We start from the raw sequence: 25,065 nt of genomic DNA, 5'->3' as shown, positions 1-25,065 counted from the left end.
GCCGCTTTAATGTTCACTCTGTATTTGAAGTACCTGAGATGGTAGAAACGTGAGTGCATGTTCTATGAGCAGCCGCATTAATCTCTTTGAGTAGAAGATAAACTCATCCCGGCTGGTTTCTTTGTTCCTGCGGTAGAGCAAAATAAAATGTTTTCAAACTCATATTGCACGCACTGCTGCGAGGACACAAGGCTGTACACAAGCACAGGTCAGTACCTGATGATGGTGTGCAGGCCTCTGACCTGCGGCGTGCTCTCCAACACACTGAGCGTCTGGGGCAGCGGCTGAGTCTGCTGAGCGGACGCCAGGAGTGCCCTGAGACCGAGGACAGGTTGTTCAGATCAAAAAGTTTTTTTACTCTGTTATTCTGCTACACTGTCGGAGAAACGAAGCGGTCTGGCTTCAAGACAGCAGAGAGTTATCATCAAGATCAAGTCGCTAACCACAGAGAGACGGACCAGAGAGAGTGTGACGGCTCAGAGCGTACAAAGCACCGAGACAAGATCTCCAGTAACAAAAAGTGAACCAAAGTCACAGAAGGCAAAGTCAAAATATGTATCAGCATACCTGACACTGAGCTCACGCTGCAAAGAGAGAGGATAAGAGAAAGATAATGAAATGGGGTAAAATATGCAGACTGTCAGAACAAAAAAAGGATAAGGCTGGTGATATTCTATATTCTTGTTGTTAACAAATCCTTTGAAAATACCAAGTCTTGGTGTGTCTCTTAATGCTTTTTCGACTCCCCCAACCTATCTGCTAATTGCTGCTGAAGATCGAAATCTTATAAAAAAGGGTAACAACTATATAGTTTCTTTTTTTTTTTTTTTTTTTTTAAATGGCCAAAAAATGTCCTAAACCTGGGTTTTAAGGCTGGGCACTGCAATTTTTAGCAATCGCCACTCAAACAGGAGGAAACAGTGCATTTGTTGGGGGCTATTTTCAGCTTTGGATTTAGTGCACAAGACTGTATTTACAGCAGTAGAATGTGGATCAAAATGAGCTACACAGTGGGTGTTCATGATAATGAAAGGAATATGTCACCCACTGCAACAGCGTGGCTCACCGATGTGTAGGGATGGTTTCCGTCAGCCGGTTCTGGATTCGTCAAGCCTTCGTCTTTCAATCGCACTTTTTCAAAGATTGATTTGCCTCTGTCTGACATTACAGGCATCTACAAAGATTAAATAACTGGTGATGCTGAACAGTGAGAGAGGACTGACTGACTGAGCATGGTGGACCTCCATAAGTGAAATGTTCCAAAGCGTAGATACACTTCACCAAAGTCAGCCAAACAACTGAGAAATTGCAGTTGTTGCAGTTGCATAACCACAACAAAAGGGGGAATGATAAGTTCCTGGCTTAAATATTTATCTAACATCTAACATGTTAATGTAAGAAATTCAAAAGGCATTTTTAACCACTTGAGAAGGACGAGTGCTCCGCCTTAGACGATGTTGATGGTGTCACGCCATAATTTATGACCCACCGAAGCAGTGCAATGATTTTGCCTTCAAGTAACGTCAAGTGTATCGAATAAATATTATTTCCATTATGTCGCTTTTACTTGAACGTCTGCGGCTTCTGCAGCTGTAGCACAAACCCCTCAGTGAGGAGCGAAAGCTATTTTTCCATTTTCCTTTTGCCATTTTTTCCAGCCAAAGGAAAAACGAGTCAGGGAAGGGTTAATGAATGTCACAGAACAGATACAAACCCTTTCATCACTACATAATATCTGTGGTATAGGTTTGTACGGCGTGAAATGAGGGGCGTCCTTTTTTTTTTTTAAAACTAAGATGTCTTCAGTCCCCAAAAAACAAAGATCCTTAAAAAGATTCAGTAAGGGATTTGAAAGGATTTCAGTTCGACAGGGAGTCCAAACTGGATTAAGATTCGATAAAATGCTACTGAATCCCCTCCCTTATGATGTGTTTTTGGACAATGGAGATGTACTGCACAGAGAAATAAGCTTTGGCCACGCAGGGAACACTTGTTTGTAGGATCAATTCATTGCTGCTTTTGGTCTTTTCATGAGGCTTTTGACAGTAATATGAAGACAGAATATCACCAGACTTTACATGCTTTAACACACGTGCAGTAAAAGTTTGAAACAAGGCGACTGAAAAGCTCTGATTTCCTTTCAGTTTGAATCAGGTCACTGTACAAACGGTTGGGAGTTTCTCTTTCTGTCCGTATGTTACAGCTTTCGGACACAAGGTGGCGCCACGCTCGGTGTTTTGGCCACTCACCTCCTCCAGCTGGCTGTGAACATGCTGGACTATAAGATCGATGGCCACCATATTCCCACCACCTTGGAGAGAGAAACAAAAAAGGGACAGTTGGAGATGTTGTTGATCTGTTCTTTGTAGGAAAGTGATAAAAATGCCAAAAAGGGAGGAAGTCTGGCTTTCTCACCTCTTGGCACGACAATATCAGCCAGCCTCATGGTTGGCTCAATGTATTGCTCAAAGGCTGGCTTCACAAACTTGTTGTACTGCTTGATGACACCCTCAATGTCCCGTCCACGCTCTGTGATGTCCCTGCGGAGCCGGCGGACCAGCCGAATGTCTGAGTCTGTGTCCACAAAGATTTTCATATCCAGGAGCTGCAAGTGGGAAGAGCAAACACCTCTCAAACGGCTCAGTAATATTCGCTTCAACAAAGCAGCTGCTCAAACAATATGTGGTGAAGATTGTTTTACTTCACTCAAGAATTCTTCTAAAAGAATAAAAAGAAAAAGAAAAAAAAAAAACATACTGCCTTACCTGAAGAAGCTCTTTGTCCGCAAAAGACATAATTCCTTCAAATATGATTACACTGGCACCATACACATTTTTCTGCATAAAGAGGAGGAAGAACCAAGAGTCTTCAAAGCAGAACGCTGCTTCATGAAGTTTTTATAAAATTAAAGCTGCAGAATGTCACGTTGAGAAACGTGTCTACTAGAGAGAAACTGAAAGGAGCCGTTTGATTCTGCTATATTACTTTCTTTAAAGGACGCATATTTAACCTTTCAACCGTTAAAATCCTCACCAAGGACTTTTCTGTAAAAAACCGGCTACTTTTCTGTGATATAGCACAACTCACCCAGTCTTTCTGTCGTCTGTGCCTGGTGAAATCATACACCGGGATCTTCACACTCTTGCCTTGCTTCAGCTTTCTGAGAGTGGCAACCAGTAGCTCATAGTCGAACGCCCCGGGATGATCGAAGTTGTAGTCGTTACTGGCTGCCAGCGCCTGCTCCTCAGGAGATAAAACCTGCAAAACACAGCGGGTTAACATTCACATTCAACATCACAGGACGCTGCTGATGAAGCATGTTGGAAGATTTCAAAGGAGTAGTTCGACATTTTGGGAGACACGCTTATTGACATTGTTGCCGAGTTAGATGAGAAGATCGAAACCTGGGCCTTAACCATGGAAGTAGAGCCAGCAGGTGATTATCTTAGCTTGGCTAAAAAACTGGAATCAGGATGAAACAGCTAGCCTGGATAACGCCAGACATCAAAAATCCACCTACCAGCGACTCTAAAGCTCACTAATTAACATGCGGTATACAAACCAAAGTGTTAAAACAAAAAAATTGTGGTTAAAGAGGGAGTTACAAGCTGTAGCTAGTTCTTCTTGGTCGCCTGGACTGGTATCGATCTTCTCACCTAACTCTCGGCAGGTAAGTGAATAAGTTTATTTCCCATAATGTCGAACTGTTCCCCTACAATGTTAAGCAAAGTGATTAAAAAAACAAAAAACTCTTGGATCCGCCCCTTTAACCAGATCCAGCTGAAACTCACTATCTAGACCTACTTCACACTGTCCCAATGTTTTTGATATTGTTATAGCAAAAAATGTCTATTGCAGCTTCTCTAAGAACTGGGGGGACAGTAGTGTATTTTTGGGGTCCAACGTAAGATCCATCTGACGGTCAGTGATGATGTTAGAGAGGAACCTAGACCAGCTCTTAGACTCTGAGTACCAAAGACCAGGTCTAACAGTCATGCCATCAAAATGTTCAATGCTGAGGATGAGTCAGCTGATGATGAGTTTTTTATATAATATTAGTGGGTGATCTTGTTTTAATTGTGGATGACTTGGCAGGATGACGACTGGATGTGCTCCAGGTTTTATGTTACGTTGGTGTGACGGTACATTGTTTTTGACCTTGTGTGGGGTTTTTTTTGCTATTTTTATTATGTTTTATGTCCAAGACAGTGTTCTATGTTTTACGTGACTGGGGGACAAAATTTCCCCATGTGTACAATAAAGTTTAAAATGGAAGCTGAAGCTTTTATATCCTATTATGTCATATTGTCATATCATAAGCAGTTATGGAGCCAAATACTTAAGCTCAGTATAAAGAATAGCACGGTGAGCTCTTTCCACTTTCAAGTGGAAAGTCAACATATCGTACTTATATACTTACTTTTATTAAAGTTTATACTCAAGTACGTAAAAGTCCCATGTTTAGTTTCTCTGCTTTTCATGCCATAGTTGTTTAAAAAAGTATTTTCAGCGTCATTTATTCACGCATCTGTGGGTACGTACTGTATTTAAGTACATCATTGGTACCCTACATGCACAGAATATTCGCACTCCGATTCGCCGGCTGTAATCTAAAACGTTGCCACAACTGGTTATTAAATCAAACCTGTGACCGGAGTACAATGGTTGCTTTGAGGTGCTGTGATCAAATTAAATCACGCTTTTCAGATGAACAAAACGTTAAACCCCAAGATGAGCACTTCTTCCTAGCATGGAGCCACAGATAATTGGCAAGAACCAAATAAAATAAGACAAAAAAAAGACTAAAACGCGTGACTCTCTCACCTTGTAGAAAGAATCCATAGACAACAGCACAACCCACGGCACATCCAGAGCCTCAATGATCTTATTGGCCACGGTGGTCTTCCCTGAGGCGCTGCCCCCACACAGCCCTGCAGATCCACACAGAGCCGCACATTTCAAAGGCCCATTATGTGTGTTTTTCGGAGTGTGTCTAATGTTGTCTGACGGTATGTGTGCGTGACTGCAGTAAAGTGTTTATGGGTATAGAAAGAAAGAATGGGACAAAGGGACAGGTTCTGCCGCTCAGAGCCACAACTCGGCACGGAGGTGGCGAAAGAAGCAGAAACAGTGAGGAGGAGTAAAAACATCATCAGCGAGTGTCATACCGATGACAAAGGCCTCTTTTGACTGAGCTCCGTGCTCGTCATACCAGGGAGGCCGGCCGGCGGTGTAGATGGTGCGTGTGCCCGTGCGGAGCAGAGGGGGCTCGGTTTTACTCAGCGAGGTAGTGCTCTTCCTGCGAGGGGCCCCGGAGGGCGGCAGCAGCCGGTCCAACGAGTCCTCACCACTCCCACTGCAAAGCAGCACAGAGCGGGACAGGTTACAGCCTGAGCACACAGAGGAGTCTCACACCGGGCTCCTCAATTTAACAACACGACGTAATTGCAAGATATAAGAATCACGCAAGAAATACGCTTTTTGTATACCACAGTACCACGTCTTAAATTATGCTATGTGTTTTTTATATTCTAATTTGATAGCATGTACTTGTATATTTTGTACATGGAATCCAGGTGTTATACGACACATTAAGGACGCTAAGCCATTTGCAAAACATTTCGTATATTGACCCACAAAATAGCTTAACAAATGAATCCTAACTCATGATCCGTTCACTAGCTTTTTCCAGAACCTTTGCCCACATTTCACAGTCTTCATCAGCCGATGGGGTTTGCTCAGCGTATTACAGTGTACTACTACCAGAACGAGCACATACAATACTATTAAGTAAAAGTATTGGTACTTTTGCTTTAGTAAACAGTGTGAATAACTTCTAACACCACTGCCTACATTGCATTAAAGCTACGGTATGATATTCTAACCTGAACATCATAGTTTAGATCACTGGGATTAAGATTAGACTCTCACACCACCGTTAACTATGGAACATGTAAAAGTCAGCTTAGCTTCTGCGTCAAGCTCTCTGAGGGCACATTTAGGGACTCCTGCATTCCCACTGGCAGTAATGAGAAATTAAATGAGTAGCTCTGCTTGTTTCACACGATACACGACTACATATACGCACACAAAACGAGACAAAACCATAAACGGAAGAGAGGACTAACGAATGTTTTGCATATTCAGCTGATGCAGTTTCAAGTGTTTGTTCAGTAATGATACACTACAGGCAACACTCTGAGACGGAGCGCAAATAAAACATACCAGAATCCCTGGAAACCAAGCTAGATCCTGCACGTCCTCTGAACTCTCAACAAACCCTGTTTAGAGTCTATTTATGACTCACACACAGACACAACCACAGCGTGTATGCGAGCTTTGTGATGGGAACACCGGCAATCCGACCTGCACTGAGAGAAAACAACAACGCAAACAGTCAGATCTTACCTGCGGTCAGACCTCAGGGACCAACAGCCAGAGATCCTGGCTCCTGTACAGTCCAGCAGAGTCATATCTGCTTCAGATGACAACCTGCTGCCCTCCAGCTTGCATGTCCCCGTGGAAACCTCACCAAAACAAAAGCCCTCAATGTAGTGACACTGACCGAAGCCGTAAACGTGCAAATCACAGCTCTGTTTCTGCTTTTACTCCATCTGTATCTGTGGAGCCTGAACAATCAAAAACAAATCTGACTTCTTTTCATCTTTCCACGTTAGCGTCCATGTGTCCTCCTTTCTCTCCGTCCACCTCTTTGTGTGTGTGTGTGTGTGTGTGTGTGGGACAGACACTAAGAGGATCACTGTAACACTGACAGCAAAGAGCTGCTTGGCTGGTATTAATAGACGCTCCTGTAAGCAAGAAGAAGACGGGATGGATGCCTCCTGCTGATCCTTCCACTCAGTTCACTGATCTCGTCCACAGAAGGTCACAAAAACACTACAACACCACGCAGACAAGCACACTACAATACAGGTGTACAGTTAAGAACGTAAGTATTTGGACGGTGACACAAATTTCGTATTTTGCCTCTTAACACCACCACAGTGGATTTGAAATGAAGCCATCAAGACGTGTCAAATTAAGCAGATAAAAGGCCTGGAGTTGATTCCAAGTGTTGAGTTTGCATTTGGTAGCCGTTCATGGGAACTCTCATCATGCGGTCCAAAGAGGTTTTGATGCATATGAGGGAGGCCATCATTAGGCTGAAAAGACAAAACGAACCTATCAGACAGATATGAGAAACTTCAGGAGTGGCCAAATCAACTATTTGGTACATTCTTAAAAAGAAGGAATGCACTGGCGAACTCAGCAACACCAAAAGGCCTGGAAGACCCCTGAAGACAACTGCAGTGGATGATCGCAGAATTCTTTCCTCGGTGAGAAGCGTATGGAGAAGGAAAGGAACGGCTCATGATCTAATTGCTGCAGAACTGGTAGGACGGTGCTTCGCAGTACAGATAGATAATGACTCAAAACATATTACAAAAGCAACCCAGGAGCTTCTAAGGGCAAAGAAATTGAATATTCCTCAATGGTCCAGTCAGTCACCTGACATCGACCCGACTGAGCCTGCTTTTCACTTACTGAAGACAAAACTGAGGGCAGAAAACGCACACACGAGCAGAAACTGAATGCGGCTGCAGTAAAGGCCTGGCAAAGCATCTCGAGGAAGGAAACTCAGCATTTGGTGACGCCCATAGGTTCCAGACTTCAGGCAGTCATTGGCTGCAAAGGATTTTCATCCAGGTATTTAAAATGATCCTTATATTCCTAATTATGTTGGTTTGTCCGATTACTTTTGAGCCTCTGAAAAATGAGGGGCTATGTATACAAATGGCTGTAATTCCTAGACAGTTAATGTGATATTTTTGTTAAACCCCCCTCGAATTAAAGCTGAAAGTCAACACTTCAATCACATCTTGATGGCTTCGTTTCAAATCCATTGTGGCGGTGTACAGAGTCAAAATCACGACAACTGTGTCACCATCCAAATACTTATGTACCTAATTGTATATTTATATTTTAACAGGGAATACGGCTGGGTAATTGATCGACTAATCATTTCAGACTCTGTAAGCTGCATCTGTTCCTGGTCTCAGGAGGCCGCATTGGAGGCATTTTCTTAACTTGTTTGAGCTGAGTGAAACCGCAGCTCCAGACACTAATGACTGTTGTGCAGTTCTTTTCTTCTAGTCAAGTCAATTTGATTTACATAGGCCCCAAATCACAAACTTGCCTCAAGTGGCTCTGCAATATGTAAACATACAACGCCCTCTGTCCTTGGACTCTCGGTCAGGAAACCTCAAGCAAGAGCAACAGAGGAGGAACCCCTCTTCCAGGAAAGACAGAAATGCTATAGATGTCATATTCACAAAGTAGACAGGAGTAACAATAGTAAAGTGAAAATATGGAGAAACAGGATGAGAAGTGGCAATACAGAGGTATATTACTTAAGTAAAAGTAGCAGTACATCACTATAAAAATACTCCATTATAAATAAAGGTCCTGCATTCAAAACTTTACTCAAGTAAAAGTAAGTATTAGCAGCAAGCTTTACTTGATTTAAGTACAAAAAGTAAAAGTACTCATTATGGACAATGACACTATTCAATGTGTTATTGTATGATTATCATATACATGTTATTTGATTATTATTAGTAAAGCACGTGTAAACAGAATTATAATGTTGTAGTAGGTCGAGGTGGCGCTAATTTTGACAGTAGTACCGTCTGGTGGTTTAACCTGGAGTTGAAACGATCGACAAAAAATATATATCAGGAACTATTTTGATAATCCGCTAATTGACATTAAAAATGTCATTTTTCAAGGAAAATTACCAAACATTCCCTAAGTCCGGCTTCTCAGATGAGATGATTGGCTGCTTTTCTCCGTGTTGTTTTATTTGTAAACTGAGTATTTTTGGGCTTAAGGCTTTTGGTAGGACAACGCAAGACATTTGCAGACATCACCAGGCTTTCGGAAATTGTGATGGGCATTTTTCACCATTTTCTAACGTTTTACAGACAAAACAATTAATCGGTAATGTAAATAATCATTAGTTGCAGCTCTAGTTCAATCAGTAACAATGCATCATATGTTTTACATGTAAAATCTCAATCTGAAAGTAACTACAGCTTCTAAATAAATGCAATGGAGTAGAAAGTACAATCTAGTGGAGTAGAAGTGCTTAAAATTGTACTCAAGCGCAGCGCCTGAGCAATGAGGTAAAGCAACTAAGTACATTTGCTGAAGTACTGTACTTAGGTACAGTTTTGAAGCACTTGTACTTTACTCAACATTTCCATTATCTGTTTCTTTATACTTCTCCAGCACATTTCAGAGAGAAATATCCACTGCATTTATTTAACAGCTGTAGTTACTTCACAGATGAAACCTGCAGTCATCTTATGATGCATTATTATAGGTTTAACTACCCAACAGTATATAAATGAGTTAAAGGGGCTCCACCTCAACAAACGACAACACTGAAGTACTGCTGACATGTCAACTGCATCAATAATGATCTGATAATATAATAAGAATGACAGGGGTCATTCTGCTGCATAAAAAGTACTTTTTATATCTATTCCTGAAGTAAATTTTGTTGCTAATACTAGCCTATGTACTTTTACCTGCATAACATTTTGAATTTAGGAGATTTACTGTTTAATGGAGTTTTTTTTTTAGCGTAGTACTGCTACTTTTACTTGGGCCTAAGTAAATGTATACCTAAGCAAAAGTACTTAAGTAGCTATACTCCTTCCACCGCTGTACTTGAATAAATGTACTCAGTTACATTTCACCACTGCCCAGACAGACTGGGAGATACTATGTTTAACAGAAGTTCGAAAAGGGAAAAATACGATTTTTTAATACAGTGTAGGGTTTTTTAAAATTCTTTACAGAATAATATATTTTTAGGGGTTTTTTTTCTCCCTAAAAAAAAAAAAAAAAAAAAAACAGAAAAATTTACAGAAGAATCTATAAAATTAAGTGCTAAAAATCTCCATGGTTTCTGAACACAACAGTGAGTACTACAGACTAAAAACTGGAAAATCTTGAAGGTTTATTCCAGGAATATTTTAGGGATTTTCTAGTTGTTTCTCATTAGGGAGCCTGTGACGCACAACTGTGTCAACATGCAGCCCACCTACCTCTGGAGAACTTCGTGTTTTAACGCATTTGATGAATCTACATCCGCCATCCTGTCACTGCACTATGTCATTGATAAAAAAAAAAAAACCATACTAACAGAGCAGGATTTTAATTGAACAGTATTAACATGAGAGACGAAAAATGGCAGATATCTTTGCTCTGTTTGGATGAGGATGAGGACGGGGGGAGGGGGGAAGTCAGTGTGGTTAGCATAACGTTACAGGATCAGGACGCTGCTGCGGACTAAATCTTTTTTTTTTTTTTTTTTTTTTTTGAAGTCACACGAATTATTCCGGTACATTGAATTCAAACAGGTAACAAAATTCTCATAGTATCATGTACCTGTCCGAGCGGGACGACATTATTTCCCCGCACTGCGTTTCCATGGGGATCTTGCGACCTCGGAGCCGGCACCGGCTGGTTACAGCCATGGATGGATTCCTTCTTAACCGTGCCGCGGGACTATGGGTAATGTAGTTTGTGACCACGTGCCTCCACGCGGCTGCTCTTTCACGGGCGATGCACACAAAATGCAAAAATGCATTTGCACAAAAATAACGGCAATGATGTTTTTTTTATTTATTTTCTTTCTTTTTTTTCTGACATTAAAAAAGTTTCAGAGAGAGAGAGAGAGAGAGAGAGAGAGAGAGGCAGACAGTAAGAGAGGAATAATTCTTGTAATTAGTCACAGAACAGAGCAATAAAGTGACAAAACAGATTGTCCTGGTGCTTTTTCATCACAGCTCTCAGTCAGTCCATGAAGATTACGTCTGTTCATCGTGCAGAGGGGGGAATAAAGAGCTGCCAACTTCAATTTAGTATCATAATTGAGGGATATCACTCGTCGCTGGATGCATTTTCCCCCCCCCACAGATTTCATTCACATCTGAATTTTTTTTTTTTCCCCCAAATTATATATCCCAAGATTCCACAGCGTCCACTTCTTCCAGCAGTCTGCCTATGATATCTTTCCAAAGGAAGCTGCAAAAGACAGAAAGATGAATACAAAAGTTGAGCATTATGGGAAATATGCTTATTTGCTTTCTGGCCGAGAGTCAGACGAGAAGATCAGTGAGCGCTCTCACGTCTGTCCTGTTAGTTTAGCATAAAGACTGGAAACGGGGAGAAAGCTAGCCTAGCTCCGTCCAAAAGTAAAAATATCGGCATCCACCATAGCGGCTCCTGTAAGACACTTCAACCTTTCTGATCTAAACTTTGTGGGCACAGAAAAAACACTACTGCTCCTTTGAAAAAAAAAGAAAAACACAACATCCTTAGAGCACTGTCACTTGGTTTCCTTCATATCCATAAAACTCACAACACTATCTTCTAAAGTAATTTTTTATCTTTCTAGTTGTAATCTCATCTGTCTAGAAACTTGTACAGTGTTCAGTCCCCCCTGTCCAGCTGCGATTACACACATGTCTGAACTAACTGCGATCCCTTGACTCGCTCATAGACTCGCCTCTTCTGTCAAGCCCTTGAGTGCGTACAGATTATGGCAAATGGTGTCCGTTGAAGTCTATTAGAAAACATAAATACTGATTAAACAACACTATAAAAAAAGGCCGTCCTTATGTCAACATATGAAGCGAGCCAGTACATGCTGAGAAAGGCTCTGTTCCAAGGCTGGTACTCCAGTTTCACTTCGGGGTTATGCGTCGGGCGAGTTGTTGACGCTGAGCAGTTACCAGGCAGCCAGTTGAGACCCCAGGAAGTTCCCAGCCGAAGAAATAGTCCGGCACACAACCACCCATTAAACAGCAAATTATCATTTTTACACTTTGGTTTTTCTACAGGTTAAACATACGAGATGTTAATTAGGGAGCTTCCCGAAATCTTTAACTATTCCTCCAAAGGCAAGGTTTAATGGAGTGGTAAAAAAATAAAAAACACACACAACCTCACCTCTGCTGAGCAGCTGCAGGTTGCGTCCCTCCTCCTGCACCTGAAGCTGCAGCACCTGTTGCAGCAGCTCCTGCCGAAGCGTCTCTTGCACTAATCCCATCCTCTCCAGCTTCTCCCCGTTCAGACGCAACAATGCACGGCCTGTAAGGCGAAAGCGGAGGGCTTAAAGATCAACTTCACATGTAAATTGTAATTCTTGAATCCAGCCTCTCTTCATGTGTGTGCCGGTTAGCTTAGCAGTGTGACCTGTGATGGCGTGGTGGGAGAACGCCTCCACGTAGGTCAGGTAGTTGTGTGGACAGTGTTTCTTCAGCCATTTACACACATCTTGTTGTGACCAGAGCACGACGGGGCGGATCAGGCTGGGCTGTGTTGGGCTTGTGTGATATATGCCGTAACTGTCACTGGAACGGTACTGGAGCCAGACAGACAGACAGACATGAAGAATTACAGATAAATACTGAGAAGACGGACAGGTAACAAAGGAATAGTTTGAAATTTTAGGAAATATGCCTATTCACTTTCTTGGTAAGAATTATATTATGAGACCGATACCACTATTATGCCTGACCCTGGCTGTAACTGTGGCATTAAAAATCCCACTTCTATGAGGCGATATGATCAGATGGACAAACACATGGCTTTTCTTCACTGTACGTCGTGTGGGATCTCTGCAAAACACCACGGCGCAGTCGAAAATCTTCTATGAAGCTGGTATGGTGACGATTCAGTGTCAAACACTTCCAGACAAACAGGCTAAGGTGCCGACAGCGTGCGCACATATGGGCCTACTACACACGAGAAACCGACAAGATACCTGAGCAGGTTTAAAACTCATTAAAGCACGTTTGGATGGTTGTGACCATATGTGCACGCAGATCAAACGCTGGATAAAGGAAGACCAACAAACATGCATCAGCAGCTCCTGCAACAGCACAGAGTCTTAGCATCTAGGCCACTGTGATCTTGAGATCCAGCTCTTTAATCTTAAAGATGTACAGGATGTAGAACTGCGGAGGACTAATCAAACTGGGCCTTTGATCAGTCAATCAGTTTTAAAAATTCAGCAGGTTCAGCGTTTCTCCAACTCAGATTTTCTCAGATGCAAGAAAGAGGTGCTTCAAAAAAAGGCTGGCTTACATGCAAGAGTAAGTGGGGCAAAATGTTTTAATTTATGCTGGAGGTCTGCTTAATAGGCCAGAGTATAGCAATGACTCTGTCTGCTAAAGAGCAACATGTTACTTTTGAATCAATATAGAACATGCTCCAGCTAGGAAAGATATTTATACTTAAAATACAATCCCCATTTTATTTTTAATGCATTTATCATCAGAGGTTACTTTTGAAGTGTTGTGCATTGTATATTATAATAAGTTGTATTTAATGGTAATTGTGTTCATAATCTATTAAATATCTTCATATCTAAAACTCATTTCGCATTACATGATCTGATAAAAAAAAAAAAAAACCAGAGCGATAAACAACCATTTTTCCTCTTTCTAAATACCAGTATATCCTTAGGTGGCTTAAAATCTCACATCTTTATCTAGCGGATCCTCTTTGCTACAAATAATTCTTCAGTGTTCTCTAACAAGTTAAACAAAAGTCCACCAGACAAAGACTCATTCAGAATAACAATGGGTCAGTTCCTTTGCAAGCTGAATTAAGTATGTTTTCCTGACTGACGTCCAATCCACCATGGTCCAACAATTTCTTGAAAGTTTTTGCTTCTACATTTAGACTTCCTGCTCTAAACTTCAAGAGCACAGGATTTCCCTGTCTTTCATTTTACTTTCAGCTCAGTCAAGCACTTCCATTTTTTTTCTGTGAACATAGTATTTATCACTTCACACCCTCACATCTGACTAGTAGTGACAGGTACTCCCTAAAATCTTGCTCCGGAGCCACGGGTGAGTCCGTATGTCAATATTTTGACTTCTAAAACTGTCTCTGGGTGGATACATGTATTCTGAATTATCACACGAAGGACTGGCACTTCCCATACTGTGTTTGTGACATGTTTAATATGGAGCAAACATTTTCCTCAATTTAATCAATAATAAATTGTTTTGAAAGAGTCAAACAGACTGCATCCGGGATGCAATACTGTGCCCAAAGACCCATATGTCGCCACTTCTGCTAAGGCTGCAAGTAATTATTTTCATTATTAATTAATCTCAGTTATTTGTCGATTAAGTGATTAATTGTTTGGCTGATTCAATGTCGCAATTTCCTAAGGTCCAAAGTGATGTCTTCCAATTGAGTATTTTGTCTGACCAACAGTCCAAAAACCCCAAAATATTCAGTTTAGTAACAAATAAGAAAAAGAACAGCAGCACATACTCACTATTCAGAAGCTGAAATTAAGGAATGTTTGTCGATTATGAAAATAATTGCCAAGCTTACTTTCAGCAATTTATGAAACGTATTGTGTTGTTGTGTGTCTTCAGCGGCAGTTTGGGGCTAAATAATGGGGGTGGTGAGATGAGCGAGAGACTATAATGAGCGTTTACTGTTACTGTTTTTTCTCAGGATCACTCACAAACCAGCATGTATAGTACGGTAGAGAGGAGACTGGATGGAGAGTGGATGAGAGTACGACATGTAGGAAAAGAGTAAATGAAACTAAATGAAGGAGAAAAAGCTGAACTGTGGACGAAGGGGAAATACTGTACACATACCAGCGCAGCACACTGTCCAAACACACAACAATGATGAAGTTTATGTTCCTCAAGACAAAAAAACAAACAAACAAACAAACAAAAAAACTGCACACTGCAATATGTGCAGCCAAGAGGATTGAAGCAAACAGACAACACATTGCACACAACTCTGTTATCAGTCCAGCCCAGTTCTATGTTTCCAGCTTTAGCTTCAGCTCATAACCGCCTTTTAAAGAGCCTTTCATGGGGTGAAGACAAAGGCGTGGACTCTGACTTGTAACCAAGGGCTTTAAATGAGGCCATTTTACAACACAAATGGATTGTCTCTGTTGACGGCACCGACTGTGCGAGCAGACAATGCTGCATCAGATAACAAAATGAATATCTACTAAAAGATTAAATTTAAACTGGAACAGAATCACTGCTGGAAGTGGATGTGACCGTGTTTCACATAAAGAGATCTATAAAAAAAAAAAAAAAAAAGCCTTTGCATAATGTTTATTTACCTGCAACAATAATCGCAGACTGTATATCGACAAACTAAATTCTGTTTCTTTCTGCTCTCAGCCAACAGACGCAGTGGTGCTACAGCATAGCGCGAGTGTTGGAGGGCCTGTGCTATTTAAAGCCATGCTAAAAGGCTGTTAGAGCCCACCAACCCGCTGGGGACAGGGCAACTTCCATTCTCTGCTAACAAAGTGCCCATTTGCAACAATGGATGGTGACCGGGCCGCATTTTCCAGACTGCGATTTTTTTCTTTCAGACTTTTCTGCACAGAAATCTGAAGGAAGAGTAAGTGAATTTCCAGTGAGGACGGTTTGCAGGTATATCCATGCTGTTTTATTTTAATGATTTCTTAAGTAAGCATTAGATTTTTGTTGTGTCTGCATGACTTGTATGTAGAAATGCAGTGCGACTGATGATGAAAAGGAACGTTTCAAAATGTCTGCTGACCTCTGCTTGAACTGAAAGATGGATGAAGAACTAATTAGCCTACTTGTGTGTCTGAATTTCCAGAAATGCACAATAACAAACTGGCCTGATATCAAGACCAGACACAGAAGATATTCGTTTGGCGAAATAGCAGCGTTCAGCTGCAGCTACCAGGTTTTTTTTTAACAAAAACACTGTATGACTCTCTAAAAACTAGTAATCTACTGCTAGCAACATTAGCACTGTAGTTAAAGTCGCAGTTTAGTACGGCGCCACCGGCAGTTTTGGAGTTTTAAATACTTCGCCGACCAACACAAAACATGCAGCGCAACACCCTTGTTTTTCCTGCTGCGATGTAAATATGCTTTTACTAATTTCAGATGTCTCTCATGGTTTCGAGTTCGTATTCCATTTGAAAAGTGGAAGCCGGTTAGCCCAGCATACCGACATTAGCACCGACTCCCGCTAAATGTTACTTCTCTTTTATGTTATTTCAACACGTGCCGAGTCAGTGCTGTATTCGTCCTGCAACATACTGCAGAAAGGAGGCGGTTTATCCAGTGTTAGCTGTCTCTTTTTCATGGGCCCAGTTGTGTTGGTGATTAATGTCTGACCAGACCATTAAAAAAAAAAAAAAAAAAATCACAGCAACTGGTAGCCCTGTAACCTCACCACCCTGTGTGTTATCCCGGGATATGAATCAGGACATGGGGTAACGTAGGAGGTAACCAAATCACAGATGGAATTGAGCATCACCTAACAGCGTTGGCCCCACCGCTCGGGCCGCTGCTAGTGTGGCTGCTGGAATTTAGTTTATATTACAAACAGATGTTTCATCAATCAAATTGACCAGTACGGACATTGCCAGTTGGTTATTACAATTTCGACCAAGGATATAACGAATTTTAATTTCAGTTTGATTTTATGCAACATTGCCACTGCTTTTTGCCCAGCGTCATCATGCTTAATTACATAGAAATAGACATATTTCCTTGAGCTAGGAGAAAAAAAAAACAGAACCTTGGGGGGTTATCATACTACATCAGTCCATGAACCAGGTGTGCTGTTTGACATGTTGAGGTCATGTAGGTGTTCAGTACCTGTAGGGCCTCTGTGCCCGGCTGCTGCAGCAGCTTCACTGTCCTGCCTCCCGCCGTTTTCTGTCCACGCCCGTCATGCCAGGTTAGGTTCCCACCCGTTCGTCGACTCAGCTGGTGCTTGAAGTCATCAGACAGATCCCTGTACTCCACAGCTGGCCTGCAGAAACTGAAACTGGATGCCGCTGGAGAGGTGAAAGCAAGAAGTAGAACGATTAGACAGCCAGACCTGATAATAATCACCGAGAACGTAAAAACAGAATGAAACTTGCTCTGCAAAAAAACCTCTCTCACTGTGCGTGACTTAAAAACAAAAACCAGACTTGAACCCACCTGGACACCCTGTCATTCAGCGATGATTTCATCATTAAGTACCTGCTCGTACCTACTTCAGTGAAAATGAGAAGGCATGAGGCAACGTTCAAAGTTATCTGAGCCCGGATGAACTCCTGGATAATTCCCGTAACTCAGTGCTCAGGCATAACTATTACTCTGTGCAGACCTTGGAGGTTAAAGTCGGAGCTGTGAGGCGAGCCACCTTCTCATCATTACGAAGAGGCCCGAAGGCAGACATCCAAGCCCACTCAACAGCAGGTGGCTTCCCAACATCCAGTAATTAAAGAAAGTGTGCAACTAAAGTAAACACGCTGTTACCAGCACAGATTCTGGCAGAAAGCCACGGGTCATTACTGATTCATGTGCCAGATTGGAAGGATTTTCTTGCTGTGTTTGAAGCAATGTGTGCAGTTTTATTTGTGTGTGTGCGTGTGCGTGCGTGCGTTTGTTAATGTGCATTTTCAGTATCTTAAATTAACTAAGAGAATTTGAAAAGAGGACAGAACGAGAGAGACTGTCACGGGGGACGAGGGTTTGAAGAGATGAAAAAGTGTATTTTGGGTTCTTTCTATCCCTCTGCCTTTTCTTTGTCATTCAACCTCTCCTGCCGAGAGAGGAGCAAAGCCAAGCCTTGCAATCATCAAAGCAAACCAGCAGCATTTCATTATTATGAATAAAACTCTGTATGCGATTTTTGTTTTTCTTTGAGGCATAGTTCCAAGACTGTGCACGTACGAACCCTCCCTCGTATGAGCAGTGTTATTACTCCCCCCCAGGCTGCTGCTGCAAACGCAAATGCGCACCTTTCACAGATAAAATATGGATAATTAAGACCACTTGTCAGACTGAGTCTTTACTTCTTTTAGTTCTGCCCGTCTATGGGAGGAAAAAAGTCCTCATTAACTAAAGCACATTTAAACTGCCGGCACCGGATAGGAAAACACATTCGCGAACCAAAATCTTACTAGACGTACTGCGAGGAGTCTCCTGATTGCAATATGTTTGGCTTGGTTTTTTTGTTTTTTTTTGGTTGAATCGACACCTCAGATTAAAGCTTCTGTCGGCGGCAGCTGTTGGAAAATGTCTGGCACAAAAAGGTCCACGTGAACTGCCCCAACCTTCAACCGGATTGTCAGAGGCTTACGCATTCAGAATAAAATACAACATGCACATAAGGGCAAGGGAGTGTAACTGTTACTGGTGTGACTGCTAAGATCCAATTAAGAGCAAATTTAAACTGAGTCCATGCAAAAAAACAAACAAACAAACAAACAAAAACAAAACAAAACACAACGGACCACAACAATAGTCACATCACCACACCGGTGATGCTGGTTTCTTCCAGAGAGCTGTCCGTTTCAGCACCAGGTCATTGTCCATCAGCAGACCACCCTGCTGTTGTCTCTCTAAAAACCACCACAGTGTTCCTATAATGTCCCTATAGGAGTTCGTGCAGCACTGAGTTAGAAGTGACCGCACTGTTCTGTGTTATTGCTCTTAATTCACAATGTCGTTGGGTAGATTTAACTGATCTAGGCGGCGTTTTTGAAAACATGATCGCACCGAAATGACAGCACAGCAGGCGTTTCGTTACCAGATGCGACCAGGAACGTACCTGGCAAAAACCGGTCTCACAAGTACTGCGTTTAACTAACGAACTCTTGCGAGGCTTAAGTTGAAGTTTCCACTGAATGTAAGCTATTTCCAAGTGGGGGGAAAAAAAAAAAAAAAATCCAGGAATTTAACGAAATGTCACCAACGGAAAGCAGCCTACCGTCCACAGCCATGGTGCTTCCGTGCCGTAGTGGATCTAGTCAAAGTCTCCCATCGTCTCCGGTGACCGACACACAGGCTGCGGCGGGTCCCGCGCCCACCTCTCCTCCTCCTCCTCCTCTTCCTCCTCCTCTCCGCGCTCTGCTTACCGACAAAAGTTTGAGCGAGGTCTGGCAGGAGGAATGACGGCCCGCATCGTCTCCGGCCCCGCTGGTCCGACTGGAGAAACGCCTAGAAAACCGGCTCCCCTCGTCCACGGTGCCGCTGGTGTCTGTCTGCGGGCTGAAGTTGTCGGAGACGGACGGGAATGTGCCCCCGCCGACCGGTTCCGCTGGCTCAGGCGGGCGCGAGAGTGCGTGCGTGCCCGCGCGCCTGCCGCGTGTATTTGTGTGTGGTTTGTTTCTGTGGCGTGAGAATCAGACGCGCGGCTTTTTCTCAAGAGCCTGCGTCAGCGCAGTGAGCTCAAAGTGCAGCCCCGGGCCCTGTAATTAACGCAGCCAGTGGAGAGCGAAAAACAGCCGGATGAAAAGGCTTCTCATCGCTGCAGCATCCAACGTAAGGAATTCCCCGTTGCCTTTTCTTAAAGAAAGGGAGCTCTGTGCGCGCCCGCGGGCAACAGGCCCTCTCTGTGATGGACCCTCTATGTGGGGTTTGTCCGGAGGAGCTGCAGGGCGTCGTGGCAGATATCAGAGACCAGTGTTTTCTGCGCCCACCTGCCCATAAAGTCGCTTTATTGATCACATCTGGTCCTACAGTAAAAGATAGCTGTGGATTAAGTGTCCTATGAGCATCACAGCACTAAACATAACCACAAACCAATCATAATCATAATCAATCGAGAAAACATTAAATATTGTCCTCTCCTTTCCTTTCTTCCCTGTTTTTAATTTACAACCTGTATTTATTTTTTGTCTGTATTGTTTTTTTATTTAATGTCATGCCTTTCCAACATGGGGTCCTGCTTACAATCCCTGATACACCAACTTTATACATAAGATCAGATACCAAAGGCTGAACATAAAACAAGAATGCATTCAGATACATACAGCTGCATGCAAAGGTTTGGCCACCGCTGGGCAAATGATATATTTGACTGATTTTTGAAGTCAAAAGTAGTAAGTACCAGCCCTGCAGCCAACACATATTAAAAATAAGTCTGTTTCAGTGTTAGTGCAGTTATTTATTAATGAACTTAAAAACAAACAAACAAAAAAAACAGCAGTTGTGGTATGTGCAAAAGTTTGGGCACCCTAAAGGTCAGTACCTTACCAGTACCAGATATCGTAGCTTGCAAACACCTTTTGTCGCCAGCTAAGAGTCTTTCCATTGTTAATCTAATTAATTTTAAAAAAATGATCAAATTTTTACCCACTCTTCCCTTCAGGTCATGTTCTGGTTCTGAGAAGTTCTGAGAGGATCCACCCACAGATTTTCAGCTGATGTTCACTTCCGGAGATTGTGAGGACCGTGCCAAAAAGCTTCAGTTTCTTCAACTAGTGCATGGCGGATTTTGAGGTCTGCTTTGGATCCTTGTCCTTTTGTAGAAACCAGCCTCTTTTTGGTTTCTCGACTGACTGCTTGACATGTGCATCCAGAACTTATTTACTGATTTTTTTTTTTTTTTTTTAAAGTTCGTGAAATAAAAGTGAGAGTGCATTCACATTTGAAGAAACTCTCAAAAACAGACAATTCAGTATTATTACAGGCAAATTTACTCAACTCTACCTCAGGAACAGGGACAGAGAGTATATTCCAACCACTGTATAGGAGTATAAATTCATAAAAAGGCCTTTAAAAATTGAGGGAAAACTGAACTTGTTTATCCACTGCTCCAAGCCTTAATAGAGCTTCAGGGAATTGCCGACGGAGTGCCCCTGAAGGATCTGGACTAAAATATATTTTGTGGTTATCATCTGTATAATTATAAATATTTCAAACTTTCTATCAGGCTGTTCTGGTTTTGAAACAGTTTGGTTGAAATCAAAAAAAAAAAAGAAAAAAAAGCAAAAACAAGACTCTGAAAAAAATCTGGCATTGCAGCTGTTTGTGTTATCTAACTGTAACCAGCAGAAGAAAAATTGATTTTTTTTTTTTTTTATTGTACAGACTAAAACTTGATTGACCTCCTGAATCAGATTTTGGCAGGACACTGTAGCGATGAAAGTGTAATGATGAAAGCAGATTAGAAACATCAAGGTTAGCACACAAAAACCGAAACTATTAAACAGGTCTGTGCATTGGACTTGATGGGAGAAAGAGATGAATGTGTGCAGGTGTTCTGTTGTGCACTAATGGACAGACACATTTATTTTTTCTATAAGATATTTGCATACTTCTTAAGGAATGTAAAAATCCTCTGGTTTTGTGTAAACCAAAGTTTCAAAGTTGCAGATTTAATCAGTGAGCGTTAGAGGTGCTGGTAGTCAGATTTTTTCTTAACTTTGGACAGAGCCAGGCTGGCTGCGCCCCACTTTTCCGGTCTTTATGCTAAGCTAAGCTAACTGTCTCCTGGTTCTAGCTTCATAAGCGGCGTACGGACGCGAGAGCGGTATCGAGCTTCTCATCTAACTCTGCAAGAAAGCAAATATACCTATTTCCAAAAATGTCAAACTGTTCGTTTAATTTTAAGACATGACGGACCTTCAACTCCAAAAAACAAAGATTCAGACATTCCAATATCTTTTTAAGGATCTAAGAGTCATACTTGGAGAAATTGTAGTTTGAGGATTAGGGGAAGGTGGAGGTGGCCCAGAATGCACTTCAGTTCACAGAGTCCACTAGTCAAAGCTACACCCCTCACGTAGCTCCCATTAACAACAGTATTACAGTTTGTGATGGTGTGTCATTCCGGGTGCCTTGACTGTCCTGATTTAACACTCTGTCTCTGGGTTTATTAGAATGAAAAGATGCCAAGAGTGGATGCAAGGTGGATGCAAGGTGGAGCTCCCCGCTGTTTTTGATACTGCATCGAGTGACCGATGTTTATTTAAAATGACGCCACACTAGATAACAACATCTGCCAGATATTCTCCTGCATCTCTCCCACGACCGTGTGCCTTAAATACTCTCGGCAATCTTCCCGTTCACCACTGGTGATTACTAAATCATTGGCTCTAGCCTGATTTTCAAAACAGTGGTCACAGAGACACATTGTAGTTTATCCCAGTTACACCACAAACTGCACATGGGATTATAAAGCCATCTGACCAGTTTGAGTTTAATTGGCAGGGTGTGGGTATGAGTAGTTTCTGCAGATGTTTCTGAGGAAACAGAGACCGGAGCACTTGGGGTTCCTCTTAAACTTTAAGCATCTACACATTTTGGCCTGGTTAGAGCTCTAAAAGATTAAAAGGCCGTCTTAAATTAATAGTTTCCACAGGAGAGAACTTCAAAGAGCTTCAAATATTAATAGTATACATTTGATACTGGGCTGCTGCCTTTTGTGTTTAACTAAGGATTTCTTTTCATCAGTTGTTTTTTTTATGGCCATTTCAGAGTGAACCAGAAAATCCTTATTATTTTTATTCCAAACATTAAAAAAAATACAGTACGTTAAACATATTATACTGTAACAAAATGGCCAAGTAATAGTGTGTGGCGGCAGTTTCAAGGTTTCCCCTTCACGTCTGCATCAACTGTCAACACAAGGGGGCAGTCTTATTCTGTGTACAGTGAGATACTGTACTGTGTGTTGGTTTGAGGAATATTTGATGCTATTGTTTCTCTATCAAATTTACAACGTTTTTACAGTCGGTAACATACCGACGTGTAGTCGCTGTCAAAGACAAAATGCACTGATTATTTACACACTATACTGTATGGCTTGAAAGCAGCTCAACAACTGACCTAAAAACTACTGATAACAGCAGTGCAAGATGTACCATTTTGTTTTTTAGGCATGTTTGATTTTCTTACAACATGAATCAATATTCAGTTGACCTTTTCACTTTACAGCATGTACTAAAGTCAGTATTAAAGGAAAATGCTGCTATATGCTTTGAATGTTTTATTTTTGCCATTTTTTTGCATCCATAATAATCAATAATAACCTTGCGGTATAAGAACTATCCATCTGTATATACATCCATCTATTTGTGTACTGCAAATAAACATTGTTGGAGAAATTGCACCACAATTCTAATTCATTTAGTGTTTTCTGCTATTGGAAGCATTCACATAATCCAGGATGGGCATTTAGCCACAATGTTTGTTTAGATGGTACTGGATATGATTTAAAATTAATTAAAAACCTATGCAGTTTAATTTCAATCAGTCATTACAATGTTATTGAGGTTAGTTACTGTGCAACTCAGTTTTGTTTCAATATATTTTGAACCTAAATTCAAGAAATTTAAAGGGGAGAATGGTAACAGCAAATATGCGAAGATTATATGGGCTGTGGAGGAGTTTTACTGGTGGGTTAGATTTGCAAGAAAATAATTCTTAAATTCTTATATAAATGAAAAATGACCCAGTTTAGTCCACATAGACTGTTATCCAAACTATTTTAAAAAAAAAAGTAAATTCAGTATTGAGAGATGTTTCTGGGCAACTGAAAAAAAAAAAAAACCTGTAAAACACACAAGCAGAGAAAATCAAGTACGACTGTTTATTTTTTTAAGAAAAAAGAAACAATGCAGGGAGGATCGTGGCAGAAAAAAATCAAAAGCTTTGAAAGGCACCTTTGAGCAAAAGTGTTTCTTTAGAGCATTCCGCCTTTATGGAGACATGTGAGTGTGTGTGTGTGTGTGTGTTTGTGTATATGTGTGTGTTGGCCGTCTCCAGATGTGTACACACTGGCATGAGTCTGGCAACTGTAAACAAACCTGAACTTCATGGCTAACATGTGAAGTGTGCCATGACATGTGGCAACCAGATTAGGTTTGTTCGGGCCAACAACTGTCTCATTTAACGACTACATTCTTAAGACGATGATGCCTCAGAATGAATTAACTTTCACAAGAATGAAGAGAAACCATGTTCACTCAAAATGATCCTGAACTAGTTTTGACCAAAAAAAAATAATAATAAATTAAAAAAAAGCACATAATGGTGGGTGAACCAGCACAGGAAACAAGTTTCAGGTTTGTGAAATGCTGTGACCAATTACTCTTGTTTGTTCTATTACATGGCTGTGAACATACAAGAACGGATATAACCCACTCCAATACAAACAATGCTGCAAATTGGACACAACTTCAATCTTAACCTGAATTTCCAACATTTTCATGCTACAGTTGACGTGTAGCATTCAGAAACTTTTAAAATAAACTGACAGGAAATAAGTGAAGAGATCGAGGTCACACAGTGTCCAGAATAAAATTTTATCGGGCAGGGAATTAGTAAGGTTGACCTTCATACTCTGTGGATCAAGCTCCAACTCATCTGCTATTCCATGCAATTTTAAACAAATGCTGGAAATGATTTCCAAATATTATAGGAGCCAGCACTGTAGGGAAAGCACTGTCGAAGCTACGCAGTCCAGTAAGGCACCGACTTCCTTTAAAACTAGAGACTCAAAAAAGATTTACAGGCCGGCTAAGAATTTTCACTGCTGGTGTTAAAACTAAAGAGACACAAAGAAATAGAGAAGAGATAAACAAACATGTAACTCCCCATATGTTGCACAGACTTTCACAGCCTCGTATGTGGTGTTCTCTACTTTTTTCATGAGCATGCAGGCACATTAGGCCTCACCCTGTTCATAATGTAGCGATGTCGAGAAGTCCGCGAACAGCTTAAGACTGACGTAAGCGTTATGACGGGCAGGTGAGTGGAAGCTGAAACAGCTGTAGCTGTGTGATGCCATTCAAGGAAAACTCTGGGTGGGGCTGCCACCGGCCTGCAGAATAAAGCTGCATTTGTCTGACAGGACCAGGAAGAACGAGCCTGGACGCTGTGCGCTCGGCAACGTGTTTTACTTGATACAATAAGAGCTTGTTTACCAATCAAGAGCTCACGGAGAATATGTAACACACATTCACTGTTGTGTATCCGCACTGAACAGGGTGTTTCCAGGTAGAAGAGGTGGGACCTGATGCAAACAGGATACAGGAAATGGGCCCTGTAAAAAGGGTCAAAATAATGGACACAGTGTCTCTCTTGTTCAAAATGAGGTCACGTTACAATGGTCACAGAAAATCATTTTTCAAGAATGCATGGAAATTAATGGTGGTCCATACATACTGTATGCTCAAAGGTAGAAGAAAGACTCAGATCCTACACTACATGTAAAAGT

General features: G+C 41.6%; 2 protein-coding genes across 7 annotated transcripts in view; both read right to left on the bottom strand.

The window, feature by feature from the left end:
- Positions 1-10,502, bottom strand: part of uckl1a (uridine-cytidine kinase 1-like 1a) — a 31,806-nt gene extending 21,304 nt beyond the window's left edge. For both annotated transcript variants that reach the window (XM_040152988.1, XM_040152987.1), the window contains exons 1-10: positions 10,459-10,502; positions 5,169-5,356; positions 4,825-4,931; positions 3,088-3,258; positions 2,766-2,837; positions 2,416-2,605; positions 2,250-2,311; positions 568-584; positions 217-315; positions 34-127 (exon numbers count right to left, since the gene is read on the bottom strand). In XM_040152988.1, the coding sequence (XP_040008922.1) occupies positions 34-127; positions 217-315; positions 568-584; positions 2,250-2,311; positions 2,416-2,605; positions 2,766-2,837; positions 3,088-3,258; positions 4,825-4,931; positions 5,169-5,356; positions 10,459-10,502 (1,044 nt within the window). The remainder of the gene's footprint in view (positions 1-33; positions 128-216; positions 316-567; positions 585-2,249; positions 2,312-2,415; positions 2,606-2,765; positions 2,838-3,087; positions 3,259-4,824; positions 4,932-5,168; positions 5,357-10,458) is intronic.
- A 477-nt stretch (positions 10,503-10,979) lies between these two features.
- Positions 10,980-25,065, bottom strand: part of samd10a (sterile alpha motif domain containing 10a) — a 44,413-nt gene continuing 30,327 nt past the window's right edge. For 4 of the 5 annotated variants that reach the window (XR_005709390.1, XR_005709396.1, XR_005709397.1 and 1 more), the window contains exon 5: positions 16,799-16,903. Coding sequence is in view for 1 of the 5 variants with exons in the window: in XM_040153090.1 (XP_040009024.1) it covers positions 11,075-11,097; positions 12,025-12,165; positions 12,271-12,439; positions 16,722-16,903; positions 18,829-18,841 (528 nt within the window). In the remaining 4 variants the exon portion in view is untranslated. Of the gene's footprint in view, positions 11,098-12,024; positions 12,166-12,270; positions 12,440-16,721; positions 16,904-18,828; positions 19,055-25,065 lie in introns of those variants that run through there. The other variant, XM_040153090.1, reaches the window with a different exon arrangement.

The sequence above is a fragment of the Xiphias gladius genome, chromosome 18 (assembly GCF_016859285.1).
Source record: "Xiphias gladius isolate SHS-SW01 ecotype Sanya breed wild chromosome 18, ASM1685928v1, whole genome shotgun sequence".
Lineage (NCBI taxonomy): Eukaryota > Metazoa > Chordata > Actinopteri > Istiophoriformes > Xiphiidae > Xiphias > Xiphias gladius.
The sequence above is the reverse complement of the archived record's forward strand: the minus strand, read 5'-3'. Positions and strand labels throughout refer to the sequence as shown.